The 23,279-nt window shown below is 47.5% G+C and overlaps 1 protein-coding gene across 5 annotated transcripts in view; it reads right to left on the bottom strand.

Moving 5' to 3' along the window:
* The window catches only part of FMNL2 (formin like 2), a 116,697-nt gene that overhangs the window by 25,062 nt on the left and 68,356 nt on the right, over positions 1-23,279 (bottom strand). For all 5 annotated transcript variants that reach the window (XM_071435520.1, XM_071435523.1, XM_071435525.1 and 2 more), the window contains exons 3-8: positions 18,069-18,149; positions 15,900-15,976; positions 13,987-14,070; positions 11,924-12,076; positions 3,720-3,828; positions 2,099-2,175 (exon numbers count right to left, since the gene is read on the bottom strand). In XM_071435520.1, the coding sequence (XP_071291621.1) occupies positions 2,099-2,175; positions 3,720-3,828; positions 11,924-12,076; positions 13,987-14,070; positions 15,900-15,976; positions 18,069-18,149 (581 nt within the window). The remainder of the gene's footprint in view (positions 1-2,098; positions 2,176-3,719; positions 3,829-11,923; positions 12,077-13,986; positions 14,071-15,899; positions 15,977-18,068; positions 18,150-23,279) is intronic.

Genomic DNA, 23,279 nt, shown 5'->3' with positions numbered 1-23,279 from the left:
CATGCAGCTCCCCCCTTTTCAAAGCTTCTCAAACCATGCAGGGAATGAAATCCCAAGCTGAAAACTCAAGCAGAAGGCACTGGTGGGACTGTGGCAAAGGCAGGGCAGTGTTTGAGAGCTGCTGCTGCTGCCAGGGAATGCCCTGCACACACCTGGAGGAGCAGCTCTGCACCCCCAGCCGCCTTCCTTGAAGCCCAGCTCTGAATGGGAGAGCTTTAAACTCCAATCTGCTGTTTCCCTGACACAAATCTGAATTATTCTCTGTGATAATTTGTATTTATAGCCCCCCACACACACACAATTCACCGCAGGCTGTTGGAGCATGTCCTCCTCCTGAAAAATCAGGAATTTGAGCTGATTTTCAGCAGTGAAGCAGAGAGAAAAGGAGATCACGGAGGGAAAAACATGCAGCAAACTCTGTGTAACCCTCATGGAAACCATCCACAGTATTTCCTTCCAGGATTCCTGGAAAACAAAAGCCTTTCTGGGCAGCTGAGCTCTGAGCAGAGGCAAACCATGCACACACAGAAAAAAATTAGTCCCATGCTCAAGCAGCGACTCAAAGCAGATGTTACAGAACAAGAAATACCTTGTGGGCTCTCAAAGGGTCAGGGTTATCTTTGGAAACCAGAAAAAATGGTCACTTCCCTAGGAAATTTTAAATGGAATGTTCAATTCTGCCTCCTCGAGGGTTGGTTGTTTTTATTTTCCTCCTGGCACAGGAAGAACCTGCAGGGTTTTTCAAGGAGCTGTGGTGGGGATTTGCTGCACTGTTCCCTGCGTGGGGAGGGGATGGAGATCCCTGGGGTGCTGCCCACACCTCTGGGGTGAGCACCATTCCCTGGAGCTGCTGCTGGGAATCGTGCTCACCACACAACTGCTGGAATTACAGCTCTGGGCACATCCCAGCCAGCCCTGAGCTCCCAAACCTCGCTCAGGGCTCTCACACGGCTCCCCCAGGGCTGAAACAAACCCAGCCTGGGATGTGAGCAGGGGTTTCTCCTCAGATTATTCCAGTCACATTTCACAGCAGGTTTTTTATCCACCAAAATCAAAATAACCCCCTTCTTCCAAAAGTGAAAGCTTGGGCTCTCCTCTGATTTCCAGGCACTGGAAAATTATAAAAATTATGCTAAAAATTATGCTAAAAAACAATTATTAAAAATTATGACAAAAATTATTTTAAAAAATATAAAAACAATCAACTTCCCATTTATTCTTGGCTTGCTGACTTGGGGCTCAATAAAAGAAAAAAGGAAGAAGCTGCTTCCCTCAGGACAGGATTCCAGCTCCCAGCCTCAGCCCTGGGAATACACACCCAGTGAGGCTATCAGCTCATCCCCTGTTTCACCTTTCCTTGGAAACACCTCTGAGTCACAGCTGGACTGGGCTGACCTGCCAAGGCTCAGAACTCCAGGATCTGCTGGAGGAGGGATCACAGGGATGTGTGGGAGAGGGGGGACATGGAATCTCCAGCACTGAGGAGTCACAGCAGCCATTCCTGCAACCCAACCCAGAGGTGAAACCCTCTCCCAGAGAAATTCCAAGCTAAGGATCTTGGATAACAATTCCTAAAGAAGATTTTCCCTCTCTTCAGGAAAACCCTCCATGAAGCTGCTCATTGCCACGGGGGCTTCCCTGCACTGCAACAGAGCAGAAGGGCTCCAGCAGCCAAATTTCAGCTGAATCCCAGAATTCCAGAATGGTTTGGGTGGGAAGGAGCTTAAAGATGATCCAGTGCCAGCCCTGCCATGCCAGGGACACCTTCACTGCCCCAGGCTGCTCCAGCCTGGCCTTGGGCCCTGCCAGGGATCCAGGGGCAGCCCCAGCTGCTCTGGCAATCCCAGCCCAGCCAGGAATTCCCAATGTCCCACCTAAACCCAGCCTCCTTCAGCCTGAAGCCATAATTAAATCTGGAAAAGCAGCAGCTTCTGGAAGCACTGGGATCAGACACCCACTGCTGGTTTATCTGCACTGTTCCAGATCCCATCTGATCCAGGGCAAGGCCTGGCTCCTGCTCCAGATCCCCCTCTGGAAGCCCTTCCCAAGCCCTCTTTACTCACCTGCTGCTTCAGCCCTAGGAGCCAGAGGAGCCTACCTGGGGTTCTTGTTGTTCAGGCTCAGTGCAATCTCATTAACGGCGTGCGGGTGGGACATCACCATGTTGAATCCATACTGGGAACAGAAGGGACAATCCAGCCTCAGCCTGGCCCCAAATCCCACCTACCCCACCAACCCCACCTGCCTCAGCCTGGCCCCAAACCCCACCACTCCCACCAATCCCACCAGCCTCAGCCTGGCCCCAAATCCCACCAATCCCACCAATCCCACCAATCCCACCAACCCCACCAACCCCACCTCCCTGACAGCCCCTCCCAGTGCTTCAAGCCAAGCGAAACCGCGTGGAATTTAAAATCAGAATATTTCATTCTCCCACCGTCCACCACAGCTTCCTGCTCTGGGTATTCCAGGATTTTACAATTCCATGAGTTTTCAATTCCATGAGTTCACAACTCCATGATTTTACAATTCCACGAGTTTACAATTCCCTCCCATCAGCAGCATTGGAAGTGCTGGGTTTGGCCATTTCAGCAACAAAAAGGGTCCCTGAGAGGCTCCTACACTACTCCAGACTAATAGATACATAAAATATAACTAAATTCCTTTAAATTAATATATTATTTTATAGCTTATAATGCATTTTGTAGGTATTTTATTACTTTAATTAATATTAAATAGTAAATATGTTATTTAATATATTTGCATTATTTAATATACTTAATATGTATTTTATATATTAGTTAATATATTGTTTATTGCATCTATAATTATTATTTAAATAGTAAATATTAAGAGTTAATATTATTTTATTATAATAATTATAATTATTATCAATATATATTGTAATATAGAATATATTACATATAATAGATACAATTATTTTATAATTATTTTAACATAACTGTACATTATTATTTTTATATATATTTTTATTATTATAAAACAATAATATATAGTGAATAATCATTAATTATAATCAATTATTAATATATAATTAATAATTAATAATATAAATAGTCATTATTTATATTCTATTCTTTTATATTATATTATTATATTATTTATATTATACAGATATTTTATAGATATTTTAGATTGCTATAAAGTAGTAATTTATTATTTATAATATCAATTTATATTTATATCGATTTTATATTTATATTAGTTTTATATTTATATTTATATTTATATTTATATTCTTAATTTAACTTGTATTTATATTAATTTTATATTTATATGTTATATAAATATAAAATTAATATAAATACAAGTTAAATATTGAAATATTTTATATTTATATTTATATTTATATTTATATTTATATATTTCATTTATATTTATATTTATATTTATATTTATATTTATATTTATATTTATATTGTTATGTTATTCTCTATTTATATAAAATAATAATACATAATTTTATTTATAACATTATACTAAACTCCAGACTAATCACAACCTAATTAGCTGCACATCTAACAAACAGGAGCTGGCCCAACACATCCAGCCTCTTATTGCCCGTTCCCTAAATCCCTAAATCCCTAAATCCCATCACTGCATCCCATTCCTTCCCATTTGGTGGGAATTCCAGCGTTTCCATGGATTTCCCCATAGCACCCCCAGCCTTGCCCGTGCCCAGAGAGCTCCAGGCTGACCTGGTAGTTCATGATGGCCCTGAGGCACATGATGCACACGTGCACATCGTCCTTCTTGCTCACCAGCCGCGAGTTCTTCAGCGTCCTGCGGCTGGGCAGCGTGTTGTACCTGCAAAACACCACCCCACTGCCCATCAGTCCCGGGGATTTCCTGGGAAAGGGCAGCAAAAGGGACAGGGACAGCCCTCCGGGGGCTGGGCACGCAGGGTTCTACAGGGGACAAGCAGGAGCTGCACCTCGGCCCTTCCTGCCAGCACAGGTGACAGGGACCATTCCCAACAAAACTGGGACAAGGAATGCCACACTGGTATGTTGTGACTTCCTTGCCCATCCCTGAAAATTCCTGGTTTAAGTCCATAATAAAAGCAGGGAGACGGAACACAATACCACACCAGTTTTTATACTCCTTGGCTCATCCCTGAAAATCCCAGGGTTAAATCCACCAAAAAGGTAAGGACAGGGAATGCCACACCAGTTTCTTATACTCCTTGGCTCATCCCTGAAAATCCCAGGGTTAAATCCACCAAAAATGTAAGGACAGGGAATACCACACCAGTTTCTTACACTCCTTGGCTCATCCCTGAAAATCCCAGGGTTAAATCCACCAAAAAGGTAAGGACAGGGAATACCACAACAGATTTTGTGACTCTCTGGCTCATGCCTGCAAATTCCTGGTTTAAATCCATGATAAAAGCAGGAACAGGGAACACAATACCACACCAGTTTTTCATACTTCTTCCCAGTTCATCCCTGAAAATTCCCTGCTGAAATCCACAAAAAAGGCATGGATGGGAAATATCACACTGGTTTATTGTGACTTCCTGCCTCATCCCTGCAAATTCCTTGGTTTAAATCCATGATAAAAGCAGGAACAGGGAATACCACACTGGTTTGTTGTGACTCCCTGACCACCCCTGAAAATCCATGATAAAGCAGGTACAGGGAATATCACACTGGTGTATTGTGACTCCCTGCCTCATCCCTGAAAATTCCTGATTTAAATCCATGATAAAAGCGGGAACAGGCAATACCACAGCAGTTTATTGTGACTTCCCAGTTCATCCCTGAAAATTCCCTGTTTAAATCCACAATAAAAACAGGAACAGGGAATGCCACACCAGTTTTTCATACTTTTTGGCTTATCCCTGCCAATTCATCCCTGAAAATTCCTGGTTTAAATCCACAATAAAAGCAGGAACAGGGACTACCACAGGAGTTTTTGTGACCCTCTGGGTCATCCCTGCAAATTCTCTGTTTAAATCCATGATAAAGCAGGAACAGGGAATACCACACTGGTTTATTGTGACTTCCTTGCCCATCCCTGAAAATTCCCTGTTTAAATCCACAATAAAAGCAGGAACAGGGAATACCACACTGGTTTATTGTGACTCCCTGGCTCATCCCTGCAAATTCCTGATTTAAATCCATGATAAAAGCAGGAACAGGCAATACCACAGCAGTTTATTGTGACTTCCCAGTTCATCCCTGAAAATTCCTGGTTTAAATCCATGATAAAAGCAGGAACAGGGAATACCACACTGGTGTATTGTAACTCCCTGCTTCATCCCTGAAAATTTCCTGTTTAAATCCGTAATAAAAGCAGGAACAGGGAATACCACAGCACTTTTTGTGACTTCCTGGCTCATCCCTGAAAATTGCCTGTTTAAATCCACAAAAAAGCAGGAACAGGGAATACCACACCAGGTTTTTACACCTCTTGGATCATCCCTGCAAATTCCTGGTTTAAATCCACAATAAAAGCAGGAGCTGGGAATACCACACCGGTTTATTGTGACTTCCTGGCCCATCCCAGCAAATTCCCCCTTTCTAAATGCACAAACCAAAGTCCCACATCAGGGCTGGGTGCTCCTGTGCCCACCCTGCCCACAATTCCCAGCTTCCCACAATTCCTCCCCTGGGCTTCTCTTTCCAAGCCCAGATGAAAGGAATCCCCAAATCCAAAGCAGGATTCTGTCAAAGGAGTTTTTTCTTTTTTTTTTTTTTTCTATCCATAAATATGAATGAATCCATCAGCTCAGGGCACTGCAGGATTTTGGGAAACGTGACCCAGTTTGGGATCAGCACTCCATATTAACTAATGTATAAAGTACATCTAATAAGTAGATTAAATAATATAAATATATCAAATTATAAGCATTTACTATTGAATATAAATTAAAATAATTAGAAAAGAAATTATAAGTTATAAAATAATACATTATTATAAAGGAGTTTAGTTCTACCATATTTAGTTTTTAGTGTGAGGGGTTGGAGCACTGGAGCTGAATTTTGGGAGCAGCCCAGGAGGAGGCTGCTGAGCCCAAGCTCTGCTCCTGCACCTGGATATTTGGGATGCTCTGGTGGGAATGGGGCTGCCAGGGCTGTCCCACATCCCCCTGGATCAGCTCTGTGCCCTCCTGTCCCAAATGTCCCTTCCCCAGTCGCAGCCGGAGCTGAGGGACCCCAAACTGGGAATCTGAACTGGGAAGTGTGGAAGCACCTCCAGGGCAGCCTGGACACCCCAGACCTGCCAATCCCACACATTCACCCCAGCAAATGTGAAAAACACAGTGAAAAAAAAAACCAAAAAAAGGTTTTGAAGTATTTTTAGTCCCACAGAGACAGTTCCTACACTGGTTTATCTCAGATTTAAATTATGAAGGGCTGCAGAATTATTTTCCATACATTTTAAATCAGATTAATGAGATTTTTATCATGCCACTGTTGGAAGAAAAATAATTAATTTTCCTCAGTGCCTGGTGAATCCCTGAATTTCAGAATTGAAGCATCCACCACTTCTGTTGGCTCTGAGAAATGGGGAGAAGTGTCCTTAAACACTAAATATGACCATAAACCCAGATTTAGTACTTCCAGGTGCTTGGAAAAACAGGATTGGGAAGCAAGGACACTCCAGCATGTCCAGCACTGGGTCTGATCTGCCTGCATCCAACCACTTGGATGGAACCTTCCCAAGCTGAGATGCCCCTCCTAAAGCTCTCCATACCTGGGTGGCTTTCCAGGCCAAACTGGGAGAGCTGGGAATGTTCCCCTGGAGCCAGGGAGAGCTTCCAGCACATTCCAGTGCCCGAAGGGGCTCCAGGAGAGCCAAACTGGGAGAGCTGGGAATGTTCCCCTGGAGAAGGGAAGGCTCCAGGCAGAGCTCAGAGCCCCTGGCAGGGCCTGAAGGGGCTCCAGGAGAGCTGGAGAGGGACTGGGGACAAGGGATGGAGGGACAGGAGCCAGGGAATGGCTCCCAGTGCCAGAGGGCAGGCATGGATGGGACATTGGGAATTGGGAATTCCTGGCTGGGCTGGGATTGCCAGAGCAGCTGGGGCTGCCCTGGATCCCTGGCAGTGCCCAAGGCCAGGCTGGCACCCTGGGATGGGGAAGATGTCCCTGCCATGGCAGGGTGGGATGGGATGGGCTCATTCCAGATGATTCTGGAACACCCCCAGGGAGGAGACTCCACCCAGGGCTTGGGCAGCCCCTGGGGAAGTTCTGCTCCTGTGCAGGTGGAATTTCCTGCATCCCCTGTCCCACTGCCCAGCATCAGCCAGGGCACCCAGCCTGGCACCACCCAGCCCCCTCCCCTGGGCACAGGGCACATCCAGGTGGGACCATGGAACATCCCCTGAGAGCTCCTGTGCTGAGCCAGGCCCCCAGGACACAGGGAATTCTGCCCTGGCCCCCCAGCCCATCCCCTCAGCAGAGGTGGCTCCTTCCCAGAGCCACCAGAACCAAGCCCCAACGAGGATTTTTGGTACAGGACCCCCAGCACGTGGCTCTGCCCCCGGAATTCCAGCTCAGGATGCCTTTCCCTGTGTGTGCAGCCATCCCAAGGCTCCCTGAGGGTTTGGTTTGCTCCCCAAGGTGGGGCAGCTCCGACACCTCCCCCTGTGCTCCTCCAGCCAGGGAAAGGGTGGATGGTGGCCGGGCTCCTCCTGCTTCTCCCTCACTGCTGGCTCCCCAAGGCTTGGCCCAGCAGCTGGAGCACTGGTTGGGTTTGATTTCCTGTCTGCTGCAGGTCCCAGATGATGTCACCCCCAGGATATTTATGCTGCTAATTAAAGTCAGATGGTTCCTCTTTCATTTCCAGGGCCCCTCCTCGCAAGGGGAGCTACAAAACCTCTCCCCTGCACAAGAGCAGGAGCTCAAAGCTGAGCCTGTGGAAGCCCCTGCAGAGGGGAAGGGTCTGCAAAGGGGGGAGGGAGCTGCTCCAGAGCTTTGGGATGAGGAGGATGAGGATTTCAACAGGATTTCAACAGCATCATGGGGAAAACCAACAGCCAGCAGAGCCAGGGCTGGTCCTGGACTGGAATACAGAGTTTGGGGTTCGTTATCTCACCCAGATCTGACAGAAAAATGTTTCTGTTAAAGAATAATTCCATCGTTTTTTTATACTCCAGGGCCATGGAGCTGCTGCAGGGCTGGAGCCCCTCTGGAGCCAGGCTGGGAGAGCTGGGAATGCTCCCCTGGAGAAGGGAAGGCTCCAGGCAGAGCTCAGAGCCCCTGGCAGGGCCTGAAGGGGCTCCAGGAGAGCTGGAGAGGGACTGGGGACAAGGGATGGAGGGACAGGAGCCAGGGAATAGCTCCCAGTGCCAGAGGGCAGGGATGGATGGGACATTGGGAATTGGGAATTCCTGCCTGGGCTGGGATTGCCAGAGCAGCTGGGGCTGCCCCTGGATCCCTGGCAGTGCCCAAGGCCAGGCTGGAGCAGCCTGGGATGGTGGGAGGAAGGTTGGAATTAGATCCCAAACCCTCCTGGAATTCCAGGATGTGCCCACTCCAGTGGTGCAGACTTTGAATGGCCCAATTTAATAAAAATCACAGCTGATTTCTCCCATCATTTTCACCTCTTTTAGCTGCTAAAAATCACCCTGTTCTCCCCTGGCTCCCAGAGAGCAGCCCAGGGTGGGTCTCACAGAGATGAGAAGCTGAAGTTCATTAGGGCTGGGTGGGTTTTGGGTTCCATCCCTGCAGTTTTTTTGCTGGTGGTGGGTTGGAAACTGTGGGGTTTGTATCAACTGACAGCAAAAATTTCCTTCAGAAAGGGAGGTTTTGGCTCATCCCAGCAGGTTTGGGGTTTCTGTGATCTCCTGGAGCTGCTCACAAAGATGTTCTGGTAAATTAGGAAGCATCTGACAAAAGGATGACTCCCCCAGGCCCCTGAGCAGTGCAAGTGACACTGGCAAAGCCCAAATTCAGTGAGTGCAGCTCCCCAAACCGTGTCAGATTTAAGCCCCACTATCAAAGCCCATTTCTGGATATGGCTGGATCATTCTCTCCTCACAGACTCGACAGATTCCAGAGGAAGAACTGAAGTTTCTCACTTCAATCCACACGAAAACTCCAACATTTTTCTCAGAAGAAAGGGAATTTCTAATGGGCTGGGACCCTGCAAAGCCTGCATTAATATTTATCTGACAGCAGAGTCTGGCTCTCAGTAAAGCTCCCTCTCCCAAAAAAGCAGCAGTGAAATCCCCCAAGGTTCTTCCCCCTTTTTCATCCTCCTGCCCTCATTTTGGTGTTGGTTTCCCAAATCCCTGTGGCTCCTCTTAAGGAAAAAAAGCCCCTCTCAGTTGCCAGGGAAACAGGGAGCAGGGAATTGGCAGCTTCAGCACTGCTGAGAGGAGCTGCAGGGAGGCAGCTGGGGCTGGAGTCAGGGAGGGAAGGTCCTGGAGCACGGACACAGCTCTGCCCACCCCGGCCAGCTCCTGGATTCTGCATTATCCCAGTGAGATCTTCCCAGCCTTCTCCTTTTTCCTCCACATCTTCCAGCCCAGCTTGGCTGGGCCCGGCCTGGGGGACTGGGAGGTGTCCCTGCCCATGGGATGTGATGAGTCCAAACTCTTCCAACCCAAACCAGGCTGGGGTTCTGGGGTTCCTTCCTCCCACTGCACAGTTTCCACCGCCTCAAGAAATCCCACACACCTTGGGTGTCCACACATCCCAAAAATCTCATTTATCACTCAGAGATGGGGCAGAACCTCCTGGTTTTGACCAAAAAAACCACCCTGCTCCCCCTCCTCAGCTGAGCACCTGCCTTGTTCTGAGGAGAAGGTTCTCCTTCAGTTCACCAATATTTACGTGTATTGTATATTTATCACGGACAATATTATAGTCATAAAAATTATAATAAACAATATTATAATCATAAAAATTAAAATTCAAAAATTATAATAGCAAAAAACCCCTCCCTTCTTAAAAACCTCTCACCTACCTTTATCTTTCAGGTTTTTGTTAATGCACAGAATCCCTAGCTATTGAAAAAATACCGTTTTAAAAATAGATCTTTAAAAAACCCACATATTTTTAAAAGATACACCTTTTTAAAAAATTCCTATTTAAAAGGATATTAAAAACACAGATTTTAAAATTTAAAAATTATTTTTAAATCCGTATTTTATTAAATGACTAAAATTATTTTATTAAATTATTTAAAATCTGTATTTTATTAAAAATACAGATTTTAAAATTTATTTAAGATTTTAAAACACGGATTTAAGGGAAAAAAACCCTCCAAAACCCAATCCAAAAATGCTGCCCCAGCACTAAGATGGCTCTGGAGGCAGGAGGAAAATTTTGGCTGGAAAATTCTGTCAGGTCCCATTTCCGTGGCAGTTTCGGGTATGAGCAAAGCCTCTATTTATAACAAAAAGGGGAAACAAGAGGGACAAGGGCTAAAAGCTCTAAGTTCAGCTATCAAACACAACTATTTGCACCATGATAAGGAGCAGCCAGCTCTTGCTTCCATGCCAGCTGTTTCCCTGTCTCCGCGGGAATCCCGCTCTGCGGAAGCCAACCAGGCTGGGAACGGTCATGTGCCAACCACGCGTGCTGAGCCCAGGTCCCTTCTCCTGGGGCTGGGGCTGTCCCAGCCCGTGTGGCCAGCACATTTCCCAGGGCATGGCAGCAGGGCCGGCCCCGGGCTCCGTGGTGCCCTGAGGGGACGGTGCCCGCTGGGACTTACGGGATTTTCCGGGCGGCAGCGCCATCGGCGGAGCGCAAAGGGAAGCTGCTCCAGAGGCAGTCGGCTGCCAAGCAGCTGTGGCAGCGTTTGAGCTCAAGGTGGTCGGGCAGAGAAACCAGTCTGAGGGTGGGTGAGAGGAGATGAGAGCACGGGGAACGGTGGGAGAGCGGGAAGGGCGGGAGAACAGATGGGGGAAGAGCGTCCGAGCGGGGAAAGGGAACGGAGGAGACGTTGAAAGGGAGATTCAGACAGGTGAGGAATAAAGGGAGATGTGAGAAAGGGAAAAAAGGTGGAAGGAGATGAAGAGAAACAATGTAAGAGACATGTAAGGTATTCCTGAGTTAGGCATTCCTAATCCCAAGCACTCCTCCCGAGGACACAGCGGAACCGGCACCTCCTGGCAGAGCAATTCAGGAGCAAAGAACACCAAAAACCCTAAAAGAAATCCCTAAATCAACTGGTCAGGTGATCCTGCTGCACTCCACAGCTGGATTTCTTCCCCAGAACTCTCCTCCTCTGTGCTGCCTGAGGGCTGGGAATTAAATCTTCCAGGTACAAGGTTTGGAGCCACTCAACATGGACCCCAGGGCCAAGGTCAGTGCCTGGCACACCAGAACCACCCCTGCTGGAGGAAAGGCTGGAAGTGACTCCAGTTTTGGACTTTGCAATGCTCACAGGATTATGGAGCAGAACTCCATAAAAGCCAAAAGAAGTCCCAAAGGATCCAGCACTCTGAGCTGCATCCTGAGTATCAGTGCTGGGAGCTGAGGGTGGTGGTTGGAGTGGGACACCCAAGGAATGGAAAAGAGGTGACTGCCAACCAACCTGGGGAAGTGATCCTGCCTTTTCCATAAATAAAACTAAAAAAAAAGGAATATTAGGAAAGAGAGAGTCAAGCGTGGAATGGTGAGAGGGTGACAGCAGGTTTGGGGGAGGGAAGTGGCCTTTCCAAAGAATCCAATGTCCCATTCATGGCAGCACAGAAGGAATGTGCTGCTGGAAGAGAGAGGACACGGGATGGGAGCCCCAGCCTGGCTGGGTCCATGGGAATGCTCAGTGACATTGTGGAGAAGAGGAATGGCACAAGGAAACACATCCTCAAGCTCATCCTGCCCCTGAGAGGCTCCTTCCACCTCAAACCACCATTCCTTCCCATGCCACTGGGCTGAGAGGGCAGGGAGGGATTCCCTGGAGGGAAGAGCTGTCCCGCAGTGGCATTCCCAAGGATCCGTACCGGAGCGTGGAGTGGCGGCCGGAGCGGGACGCGCTGTTCCCCACGGGAGAGGGCAGGTTGCTGCCCCTGTGCAGGTCCTCGATGGAGCGGCTCCAGGGCTTGGACTTGTCCATGGAGCTCTCCACACTGCTCTCCAGGCTCTCAAAGTCAAACCTGCAAGGAAAAGGAAATTCCAAGGCTGGGTTAGGCGGGAGAGGCGCGCGCCGAGTTCTCCTTCCCGCTGCAGGTTTTGCTGGAATCACAGAATCACTGGACAAAGCCAAACGGGACAAAAGCAAAGGAAAAGACCTCCAAGACCATCAAATCCAAGTGATCCCCCAGTGCTGGGAAGGTCCCTTCCCACCCAAACCATTCCAGGGTTCTGTGATCCCAACAGGTGGAATAATGATGGAAAAGGAGAGTTGTGGTGCTGGAGCGACATGGAAAAGTCCAGGGAAACAGGATGAGCTTCACAAGGGGAAGGAAATTCCACAACAGGTGGGAAAGCCCTCCAAGAACATGGAATCCAACCATTCCCAGCCTTGCCAAGACCACCAGTAGGCCTTGTCCCCAAGTGCCACATCCACAGGGCTTTGAATCCCTCAGGGACACATCTTCAAACAAACAAACACACACACAAACAACTTCTTCAACATAAAATAAATCCAACACTGACTGTTGCTGAGGAATATCCCTGCCTGGAAGGAAAAGCTGGGGATTCTGGGAGCTCTCTCCAGTGAATCTCCATAAATCAGCTGTGCCAGTACCACTTTGGTGTCCTCCATCCCAGTTCAGCCCCACAAACCTCCCACATTCAAACATCACCACCATCATCCCTGATTCCCTGATTTCTGACTCCTTGCCCGTTGCTCTGCTATTCCAAGCAGGAATTGCTTGTTCCCCTTCCAGCTCCTGAGGTTATTACTCATGTTCCCCATGCGAGAGGGGAAAAACCCAGCGAGCTCCTTGCGTTCATTTGTATAAATTTAGGAAGAAAGGCTTTGTACAAACATTTCTTTTTGCTGTGCACGGTTTTTTCCAGTGGGTAACATTTGAAACCATAGGATTTTCCCTCATAAATTTTCCTGCAGCTCCACCACAAATCTCTTTTCTGGGCAGTGACGGACGTAAATCTGATGGCAGCCTTGCTAAAAATAAATTATCGGCTCTCCCCAGCTCGAGTTTCTACTCCAAAATTATCTTTAACCTAAGGCTTCTCTTCCATTTTTATAGAAAAAAAAAAATCTGCTACGATATCCTGAGTGACTGTGGATCAATTCCCCATGCCTGGAGCTACCCACAGTCAGCTTGGATGGGGTTTGGAGCACCCCGGGGTTGGGAAGGCTCCCTGGCCATGGCAGGGGTGGGCTTGAAGGTCCCTCCCAGCCCAAACCAGTCTAGGCTGATTCCATCATCATAAAACAAAGTCTCAGCTGAAGATCTCCACTGAAAGCTGATTTTCCCCACTGGTTTTTCAGAGCCCATCTCATGATTTATGACCCAAACAACTAAACCTGATCCCACCGTCCCAGATGTCAGAAACAAACTCTTGTTTCCAGCCTTCCCAACTCCCAAAACTGCCCAGCACCCCAGCCCTGCCTGCCAGTGCTGGGAATCCCTTGGAGCAGGAATACAAAGCCCTGGGCCCAAACACCAACTGCAAACCTATTTGCAAGGAACCCTGCATCTTTCCACGCATTGTGGGATGGGCTCTCCACCCCTAAGATGCTCAGAGACCAAAGATAAAAAATGTGAACAGAGATGGATAATCTCAAGGTTTAAATTCAGGTTGTTTTTGGGGTGTTTTTTTTTTTGTTGTCTGCTGTGATGAAACAATTCCAGACTCACATCAAGATTTCCTCTGCCCTCAGGCCCGCAGAATCATGGAATTATTGAGGCTGGCAAAGACCAGAACCACCAAGCACTTCCATGCCCACCAAACCACCTTTTGAACAATTCCAGGGGGAGTGACCCCAGCACTGCCCTGGGCAGCCTGTTCAATGCTTAGCCCCTTTGGAATGAAGGAATATTCCCTAAAATCCATGTATTTCCTGGCAGGAGATGCCAGGAATGGTCTCACTTACGTGACTGCATACTGGGCAAAGGACAGGTACTCCACCAGCACATCCAGGCCTTTGTTCTCCTCATTGAGGAACTCCCTGACCCACCTGTGAGAGAAACACCAGACATTAGAGCCTTTGGGATTCCCTGAAACCCTCAGGAAAACCCGAGGCAGAACCACTGCAGCACTCTGAGCAAAAAAAAAAAAAAAAAAAAAAAAAAAAGGGTTTTCAAAGTGATTTAAAGGACTTTAAAGAGTCCTTTAGATGCCTTTCCAAATGTACTGAAATGAGGGGGTTTTTTTTGCAGCACTGTGAAGGTCAAATCCTAACACAGGGACTTGGCTCGGTTTTTACCTCATCCTGATTTCCAGCAGGCTGTAAAAGCAGGAAAAGAATCTCTGAGGGACACCCTGGGTGTACATTTAACAGCAATTTTGCCTCTTTTTTTTAAAAGGTGTTCACCTGTCACAGTGAATTCTGGCCCCTGGGTTTTGCAAAATAATTCAGGTAAGTCTGTTATGTTCCAAAGCTTTGATTATGCCAAGAAAAATCTGAAAATCCATCAATCAGGGGGCAAAGTGAGGGGGAAAGGGAACCTCAGCACAGCCCCAGCTCTTCTCTGAACCCCAAGTGGGGCAGCAAATCCCCTGGGAGGGGCTGGGTGCCACTGGAATGAGAGAATCCAGGGAGAGAAATGGGAATCCCAGGCTCGTGGAGTGGGAATTCACCACCTCTGACTGATTCTGCTCTTCAGAAGGGACATTTTTTATCATTTCCCTGCAAAAATAACCAGCCTGGTGTTTCACAAAATGTGTTTTGGAAAGAATCCCTCGGCCAGGGGCCCTAAGGAAATGAGCACTGGTGCTGTGCCCTCTTTTCTTGCCCTGGGGCAGCAGCCAGGTTCCTCCTGCTCATCCTGAATCCAGGAGCACCCAGGGATGCCCTGAGCCTCTGGGGGGGGAATCCCTGGTGCTGGAAAAGGAGGGAACACCTGGCAGGGCTGCGGGAGGAGTTTCTGGGATGGCGAAGCTCCAAGGAAGGTTTCCATCCCCACGCTGGGACTGCAATTCCATCCACAGCTTAAAATACCCCCATTCCCTCAAAACCCCAGCAGAGTCCCAAAAAATCCATGGAACTGAGCTGGACACAGGGTGTGACCATGGAGGAAACCACTGGAAAAGCTCCCTGGCTGATGCCCCAGGGCTGGACCAGCTTCTGGTCCCACAGGAAGGTGAAAGTGGTGGGAATGGGGACGGGAAAAGGGATGTCTGATAAAAACCTAAACTCTGATAAAAACAAAACCTCTGGCAATTCTGCTGCAGCAATCTGGGATGGATTTGCTGCTGTGTGGATAAATCCTGGTGCTGTTATTCCCAGCCAGGCTCCATGTTAAAGCTATGAGACAGCAAGGGGGGGCGATACATAAATTTATAGTTAAATTTAAAATGAAAAAAATTAAATAAATTAATATACATTTTTAAAATTATGATTTACCAAAATTAATTCATTATTTATTTAAATTTAAAATTTATATTTGAAAATGTATTAAATATATATGCAAATTTTTATGTATTTATTCTGGACACAGCTTCACTCCCTGTGCTCTGACTGACTCCAACCTCTCCCTAGCCCTCAGAAAAATGTGGATGAATCCATCAGGAAAGGATTAAAGCTGAATTATCCTCTTGAGATGCCCAGCTCCCCTTAACTAAGCCCATCAGGCTTTAATTAGCAATCAAGTGGCATCACTTATTGACATGCAAAGGCGTGTATTCTCAAAGACAGACACCTTTAGAATTCAAAATTTAATTATTAAATAATAAAAAATAAATTAACAAATAAAATCAATTTTAAAATAAAGTTAATAAAAATAGAAATAATAAAAATATAAATAGTAAGAATGAAATTGAAGCAGAGGCATCAAAAACTCTCACCCAATGTGGTTTGTCCTCAAGGAAATTTCCAGTTCTCGGAGCACCTGAGTTGACTCCTGGACTCGTCTCCTGAATTTCTGCAATGGAATGAGCAACAAAAATAACAATTAGGCTCTATTAAAAAATATCAACAGCTCACCCAGCACAGAGGGAATGAAGAAAACACGGGGGAAACTGAAAACTCCTCTGAATCCCCAGGAATGCAGCAACAACAGCCCAGCAGTCAACAAAAACACGTGTGGAGAAACCCCTTCTGTTCCCAGAACATCCTGGAGCTTCCAGGATTAAGGAAATTAAAAGCCTGGAGATAAATAAACATTTCCTTGTAAGCCAAGCTTTGGTTTAACACCAAACTTTCTCCTGAAGATTGCAGAGAGACAGTGGTGGCACCTCAATCCCATCTGGAGCAGGACTGGAGGATCCTGTTCTCCCTGCCCATGGGAGGGGGCTGAAACAGCTGGAGAAATCCCTCTGGAGCAGCTCTTTTGGCACATTCTCCTTCCTGAGCAAGGTAAATGAGAGCTAAAGGGGTGAGGAGGGATAAGGGCAGGCTCAGGTGGGGTACTGGGAAGGAATTCCTGGATGTGAGAGGCCAGGTGGAGCCATGCAGCAAAACCAGTGCCGGCACCTCAATGGCAGCAGGAACCCTGGAGGGATGAGCTCTCCCATCCCTGAGGAAACCTTCAGCAGGAACCCTGGTGGGATGAGCTCTCCCATCCCTGCAGGAACCCTGGTGGGATGAGCTCTCCCATCCCTGAGGAAACCTTCAGCAGGAACTCCAGAGGGATGAGCTCTCCCATCCCTGCAGGAACCCTGGTGGGATGAGCTCTCCCATCCCTTCCCGTGTCAGAGGGGCTGAGCAAAGGCTGTGGGTGATCAGGAATGACCCAACAACAGGCAGGAAACCAGGGCAGTTATTTTTAGGCCCTTTGGGTTTGTCCTTTGTCCCGGAAGACCTGGGTAAGAAAGGCTCCAATGTGAGCCCACGGAGCGAAGCCAAACGCGGAACAATCTCCAAACCCTGCGGAGGAAAAGCACAAAGACCCCGTTCACCGGGCTGGGAAACATCCACACAGGGAAACCTCAGGGTTTCCTAAGAAATGGCTCCCTGCTCCTGGCTGGGGGCTCCAACCAGAGCAGTGTCAGAGCCCAGGACATTGCTCTGGCTGCCCTGGAGGGCTCCAGACCCCAGCAGGGGCTCAGAGACCTTGGCACGGAGTCACAAACACCTGTGCCTTGGATTTTAACCCATGGAAACAATTCCCAACTTGGTGTGAAGGTTCACAAGCCACAAGGGTTTGAGTAGAGTGATAGTGAATTTGTCACAGGGTGAAAAAGTAAAATTTTGGGGATTTAGAATGGGGGTTCAAGAGGCAAGATGGAGGAATTTGGGCATGTCCTGTCCTTCCTCTTCTTCTTCTTGTCCTCCATCTTCTGCTGTGATGGTGGCACTTTGGATTGGTTTAGAGTAGAGACAGACTGTCTAACATAGGTGGTAGGTATTGGAAAATTATTGTAAATAAAGTACATGTAGTTTTTAGTATAAAAAGCTGACATCACCCCAACAAATTGTCACTATGGATGGAGCTGATCACCATAGAAGGAACTGATCCCCATGGATGGGAGCTGATCCCCATGGATGGAGCTGATCCCCATGGATGGAGCTGATCCCCATGGATGGAGCTGGTCACCACAGAAGGAACTGATCCCCATGGATGGAGCTGATCCCCATGGATGGGAGCTGATTCCCATGGATGGAGCTGACCACCATGGACAAACAGTGCACTCAGCTGCACTGAGCCTCTGCCAGGCAAATTCCCAGAGGAAAGGACTCAGACCTCGGACGCCCTTTCCCAGGGGTGAGCAAAGGGCCACCAGACAGGGGTTTAGCCAAAGCCAGGCCTAGAGCCCAGCTCAGAGACAGTGTGTTGGGTTATTTGCTGAAGCCAACATTATTGAAACAGGCTGTGCTCCTTGTCAGGTGGTCCTGGGCTTCCCAAAATCTGCTCTCCTTCCCAAGCTGGAAAACTGCAGCAAATTCCCAATTTCTCTCTGCTTCTCCCTGCAACTTTGCAGGGCATTTGCACAAAGGCAGGAAGGAACCTGGACCCCAGGACCATCCTGGTTGAGGAATGAGGGACAGGCAGGAGGAAACAGGATGCTCCTCACCTTCCTGGTCACTGCTGGGTCCAGATATCCCTTCAGCTTCTGGATGTAAGTGTGTGGAGGATTCTTCACTTGGAATCTTTCCTGGAAAAGAGGCAGGAATAAACATCAGCCATTTTTCTGTATTTACTTTACCCAGAAAACACGTGCACCACGTACATATTAAACCATATATATTTATAATACTTTCTCTTCCTAAGTGGATAATCTATGCATGCAAATAAAATAGAATTAAATGGATCTTGATATCTGTATCAACAGTATAAAAAGACACCTTAAACATTCAGTGGGAATTGTGAATTTTAGGTGCACATCCATCTGAAGTTCCAGGGTTTCTGCTCAGCAGGAGCATGGAGAGGAAGAAGAAGGGTCAGGAGAGGAGATGCATGCACCAACACAAAATCCTTTTGGAAAAAACTTTCCACTGTCCCAGGGTGCTCCAATCCCTGTCCAGCCTGGCCTTGGGCACTGCCAGGGATCCAGGGGCAGCCCCAGCTGCTCTGGGAATCCCAGCCCAGCCAGGAATTCCCAATGTCCCACCCATCCCTGCCCTCTGGCACTGGGAAGCCAGTCCTCAAGGTCCCAACTCCTCCTGCAGGGATCACTCCATCTCCAACCAGTCCCCCCTCAGCCCCAGAGCACAGATTTTGGTGACAAACACCAAAGCTCTGTTTTCTGAGAGCTCCCTGATTTTTCCCTGCTTTCCCAGTGTCCAGCTGGAAGTTTATCCCACCAGAGCTGCTGTGGAACACGAGCCGTTCCCTGGGCAGTGTGCTGTGTCCAAACCTCCTCACAGCATTCCCAAACATTCTCATCCTACTTGTATCTTGGAAGAACTTTAAGCTATTCTAGCCCTTTCCCCGGAGGAAAGATCTCATCCCAATCTCCTGAAATCTCCTCTTTTATCTGAAACCTCCCTTTATTAGGTCAGGATGCAATTCTGACTGCATTATCCCGAGCTTATTCCAGACTGAACAGGACACTGCTGCCCAGTTACCAGAACTGTCTGAACACCACAAGTTCTTCCTGTTATTATCTTGCTGCTTGCTGGAAAAGAAGCGATCCATCATGGCCAGCAGGAAAGAAATGAAGGAAAATCTCTTCTGTGAGCTCCACCAGCCCTGGTGGGAGCTCTGAAGTCACAGAGCACTCATGGCTCTCCTCTTTTACAGCTGGATTCTTTTTCCATGCACCTCCACGCGGCTCTGGAATTGGCATTTCCTATTTTATCTAAAAAACAGCTCAGGAAATGCAAAGTTCTTCCCCGAGGGTTCTTCTCTGGACAAAGTGGCACCAGCAGGGTCTGCCCTGCTCTAGCGTCGTGGATCCTTCCTGGCTCTTTCTCAGGGATTGAGAGAGCCAGGCTCACCCCAGTGGCTCCCATGGGGCACACGGAGACTCCCTGGAACCCCAGAGTGGTTTGGGTTGGAAAAGCCCTCAAGGATCCCCCAGTTCCATCCCCTGCCACCTCCTCCTGGCAGCAGCGTCCCGTCCCAACAATGCTCCCCGTTCCCTCTCCCATTTATTCCCCACTTTCTGCTGGCAGAGCTGTGCTCAGTCCAACCCCCCAGAGAGGCTCTTCTGCTGTTATGGATTAATCCCTCTTCCCAAGTAATCCACCCTCATCTGCTGAAGTGACAGGAGCTTTTCCCAACCACCCGCTTTAATTGCCTGGAATCCTCAAAATGAAACGTTTAAAGAGACTCAAGGAGCACATTTAACAGTCTGGGATGCAGCTACTGGATGGTTTTGTTTGTTTTCTTCAAACCTGGCTGTAATTATGTATTTATGTAACAATCTCCGCAGCAGCCTCGTGTAAAAAGATGCTGCTCATTCTTGTGGAGTGGAATTATTTGGGTTAAAGGACTTTCCAGACATTGCCCATGAACAGCAAACTCCAGCAAGGCTCCTTACCTGAAGAGTGACCAAGAATTGCTCGTGGTAAACATCTCCTAGGCCTGGAAACATTTTTACAGCCCCCTCAAGTGTTTCTTTTTTGCTGGTTTGGCAAGCTAGGAGGGATTAGCCTTTAAAATTGCCCTTTCCTGGCTATGAGTCCTGTCTGGGTTTATCCAGCTCGGAGTGTTTTATATTAGAGGCTGATTAGGAAGCTGCAAGAGCCAGGCTGTGCAGTGAGGCCTCCAAGTCACCCTGGATGTCTGGTCACAGCCACCCCTCTTCCCAAAAATCTGACTGGGAGCTCCCAGGGCTTGGGAATGGAGCTGATTGCAGGCTGATCTTACTGGAATCCACCAGGATCCTCTCACGATCCCCCTTGGGAGCATCCCAATGCCCACACTTCCCAAGGCACTGCTGTGCCTCAGAAACCATAATTAAAGAGTTAAAAATCCCTGCTTTTTTTTCCTGTCAGCTCCTCCCCTCCACTTCTGGCAATTCCCACCCACTCCTTGGCCAGCTCTGCTTCCAAACCCAGGATTTAACACCATCTGAGTGTCGAGGTCGGGCATTTTCACCACACACACACACAAAATAAAAAAGCCTAAAATCCGGATTGGAGCGGCCAAACCTTGCTCAGCAAATGCTGTGGGGTGACATCACGACTGGGACGTGGTGGATTGAGCCATTCAGACACAACAAAGTTCCTAAATCCTGGTGAAACCCTCTTTATCTGCCCTACGTGACTGCTGTGAGCTGCAGCATTATCTGCAGGCTGGAAGGACAGGGGCACGGGGCAGCAGTGGCTGCACGCTGCCTTTGTCAGCCACCTACAAAGCAAACCAGCTTAATTCCCAAGGATAAAGGTCCTTCCTGGCTTGGAAAATCCCTGAGGAGAGGTGTTGTAAGGCAGGATGGAACAGCGCAGGGAATGCAAGGACAGAGAGCAATGAGATGAGCTGGGCCCAGCACCTTCCTCTGGGGGGATAAATGGGGAGAATTCACTGGGATTAAATCCTGAGAGGGATTTGGGACAAGGGAGGGAGGGACAGGAGCCAGGGAATGGCTCCCAGTGCCAGAGGGCAGGGATGGATGGGACATTGGGAATTGGGAATTCCTGGCTGGGCTGGGATTCTCAGAGCAGCTGGGGCTGCCCTGGATCCCTGGCAGTGCCCAAGGCCAGGCTGGAGCACCCTGGGATAGAGGAAGGTGTCCCTGCCATGGCAAGGGTGGGATTGAATGGCTCTAAAGTCCTTTACAACCCAGCCCATTCCATGATTCCATAATTCAGGGGAAAAGCCTGGATGCAGGAGCGCAACAGCTCTCCTGTGCCTCCTTCGCCCAGAATTAGCACTTTCTCTTCTGATGGACAGAAAAGGACAGAAAAGGACAGAAAAAAAGGGGGCCTGGGGGGGCTTTGCTTCATCAGCCAAGAGGAACTGCTGGACCTGTGCACTTCCTCCTCCTCCTCCTCGTGATCCTACAAGGAGCCTGACACATCTCCTGGTCACCAGCTCTGGAAAACACATTCGCTCCGGAACCAGGAAATTGTGCCTTCCCCAACAACCCCTGGCTCCCAGAGCCACTCAGGGCATTTTTCTGCATTAGCCCATCTGTTATTCCCATTATTATCATGATCCTCACTAAGCTGTTTCATTCCTGGGATTCACAGATGCTGGGGAAGCACCTGAGTCGGGATGAGAATCCCACAGAACCCCAGGGACTGGGACAGTGGGGGAGGAGATGGACAAGGAGATGGGGAGCAGAGTCTCAAACACATCATGAACACACTGCAGAATTCCCCATCTCCCACAGATCCAGAGGGTGGCTCCGTCCTGTCCCAGCAATCCAGCCATTCCCAGCAGCAGGACAACGTGTCACTGTGGAGGTGTCCTTGTGGAATGATATATAATATTTATATATTCCAGGACACTATTTATATACTGTGAATATATATATTTTATATATATATTATAAAAATATTATTATATACGTATTATTATATATATTATATTATTATATAATTATAATTTTATATTACATGTAATATTTTTATTATATTTAATATTTATGATATTTATAGATACAATATATTTATATATTCCAGGGCAATATTTCTATATGGTGAATATATATTTTGTATGTTATATATATAATTAATATTATTATTCATAATATTAATATTAATTTCATATATATTTATGTATTCCAGTGCAATATTTCTATATTGTGAATATCTATTATATTTTATATGTTATATATAATATAACATTATTATTATTATTATTATTATTATTATTATTATTATTATTATTATTGTTGTTGTTGTTTTGTTGTTGTTGTTGTTGTTTTGTTGTTGTTGTTGTTATTAAATATTTATATTACTATTAGTAGTCATATTATCATATAATATTTATATATTCCAGGGCAATATTTCTATACTGTGAATATGTACTATATTTTTATATGTGATATTTATTATTATTATTATTATTATTATTATTATTATTATTATTAATAATAATAATAATAATAATAATAATAATAATAATAAAAAATGTATATATTGCAGGGCAATATTTCTATACTATTTCACACCCCATATGCTGCATTTTGGTGCTTTCAGTGACACCTGCTCACACTGCTGTGACTGAGGGGGGTGGCAGCAGCCCCAGGGAGCTGTGCCAGACCCCAGGCTGTCCCCCGTGCCCAGTGTGTCCCATGGGATGGCTGCCAGGGCCAAGGTGGCACTTGGTCCCCTGGCCCTGCTGGCTCCTCAGTGCTGCTCCACCAGCCCTGCTTCCCTGCCTCTCCAAAGGAAGGGAAGGGCCCATCCCAGGGAAGGGACTCATCCCAGCCCGGGGGTGGACTGACTGGGAGTTGTGCAAGGAGATTACTCCAGATTGCAAATTTCCTCCCCATCTGCTCAGGCTGCTGTCTCAGCCCATGCTGGGCAGTGAATCAGCAGCAGCTGCGAAGGGTGGATCAGCTCCGAGGGGGAATTTGCACATCCAGGCTGGGATCAAACAGCTCCTGCCTGTCCCACTGCCAGCAGGAGCTCAGCATGGAGCTCACACCTCTGCAGGGAACAGCCTGGCACAAATCATGGAATCACAGAGTGGACTGGCTTGGGAGGAACCCTAAAGCCCACCCAGCGCCACCCCTGCCATGGCAGGGACACCTCCCACTGTCCCAGCTGCTCCCAGCCCTGTCCAGCCTGGCCTGGAGCACTGCCAGGCATGGGGAATCTGCAATCACTCACAGCAGCTCCTGCAATTTTTAATGTCTCAGTAAACTGGATCTTTAAATAGCTCAAGC

Source organism: Agelaius tricolor, unplaced genomic scaffold (assembly GCF_023055355.1).
Source record: "Agelaius tricolor isolate 1412-34295 unplaced genomic scaffold, bAgeTri1.0.p SCAF_10, whole genome shotgun sequence".
NCBI classification, from domain to species: domain Eukaryota; kingdom Metazoa; phylum Chordata; class Aves; order Passeriformes; family Icteridae; genus Agelaius; species Agelaius tricolor.
Note: the sequence above shows the minus strand (reverse complement) of the source record. Positions and strands in the feature narration are given on the sequence as shown.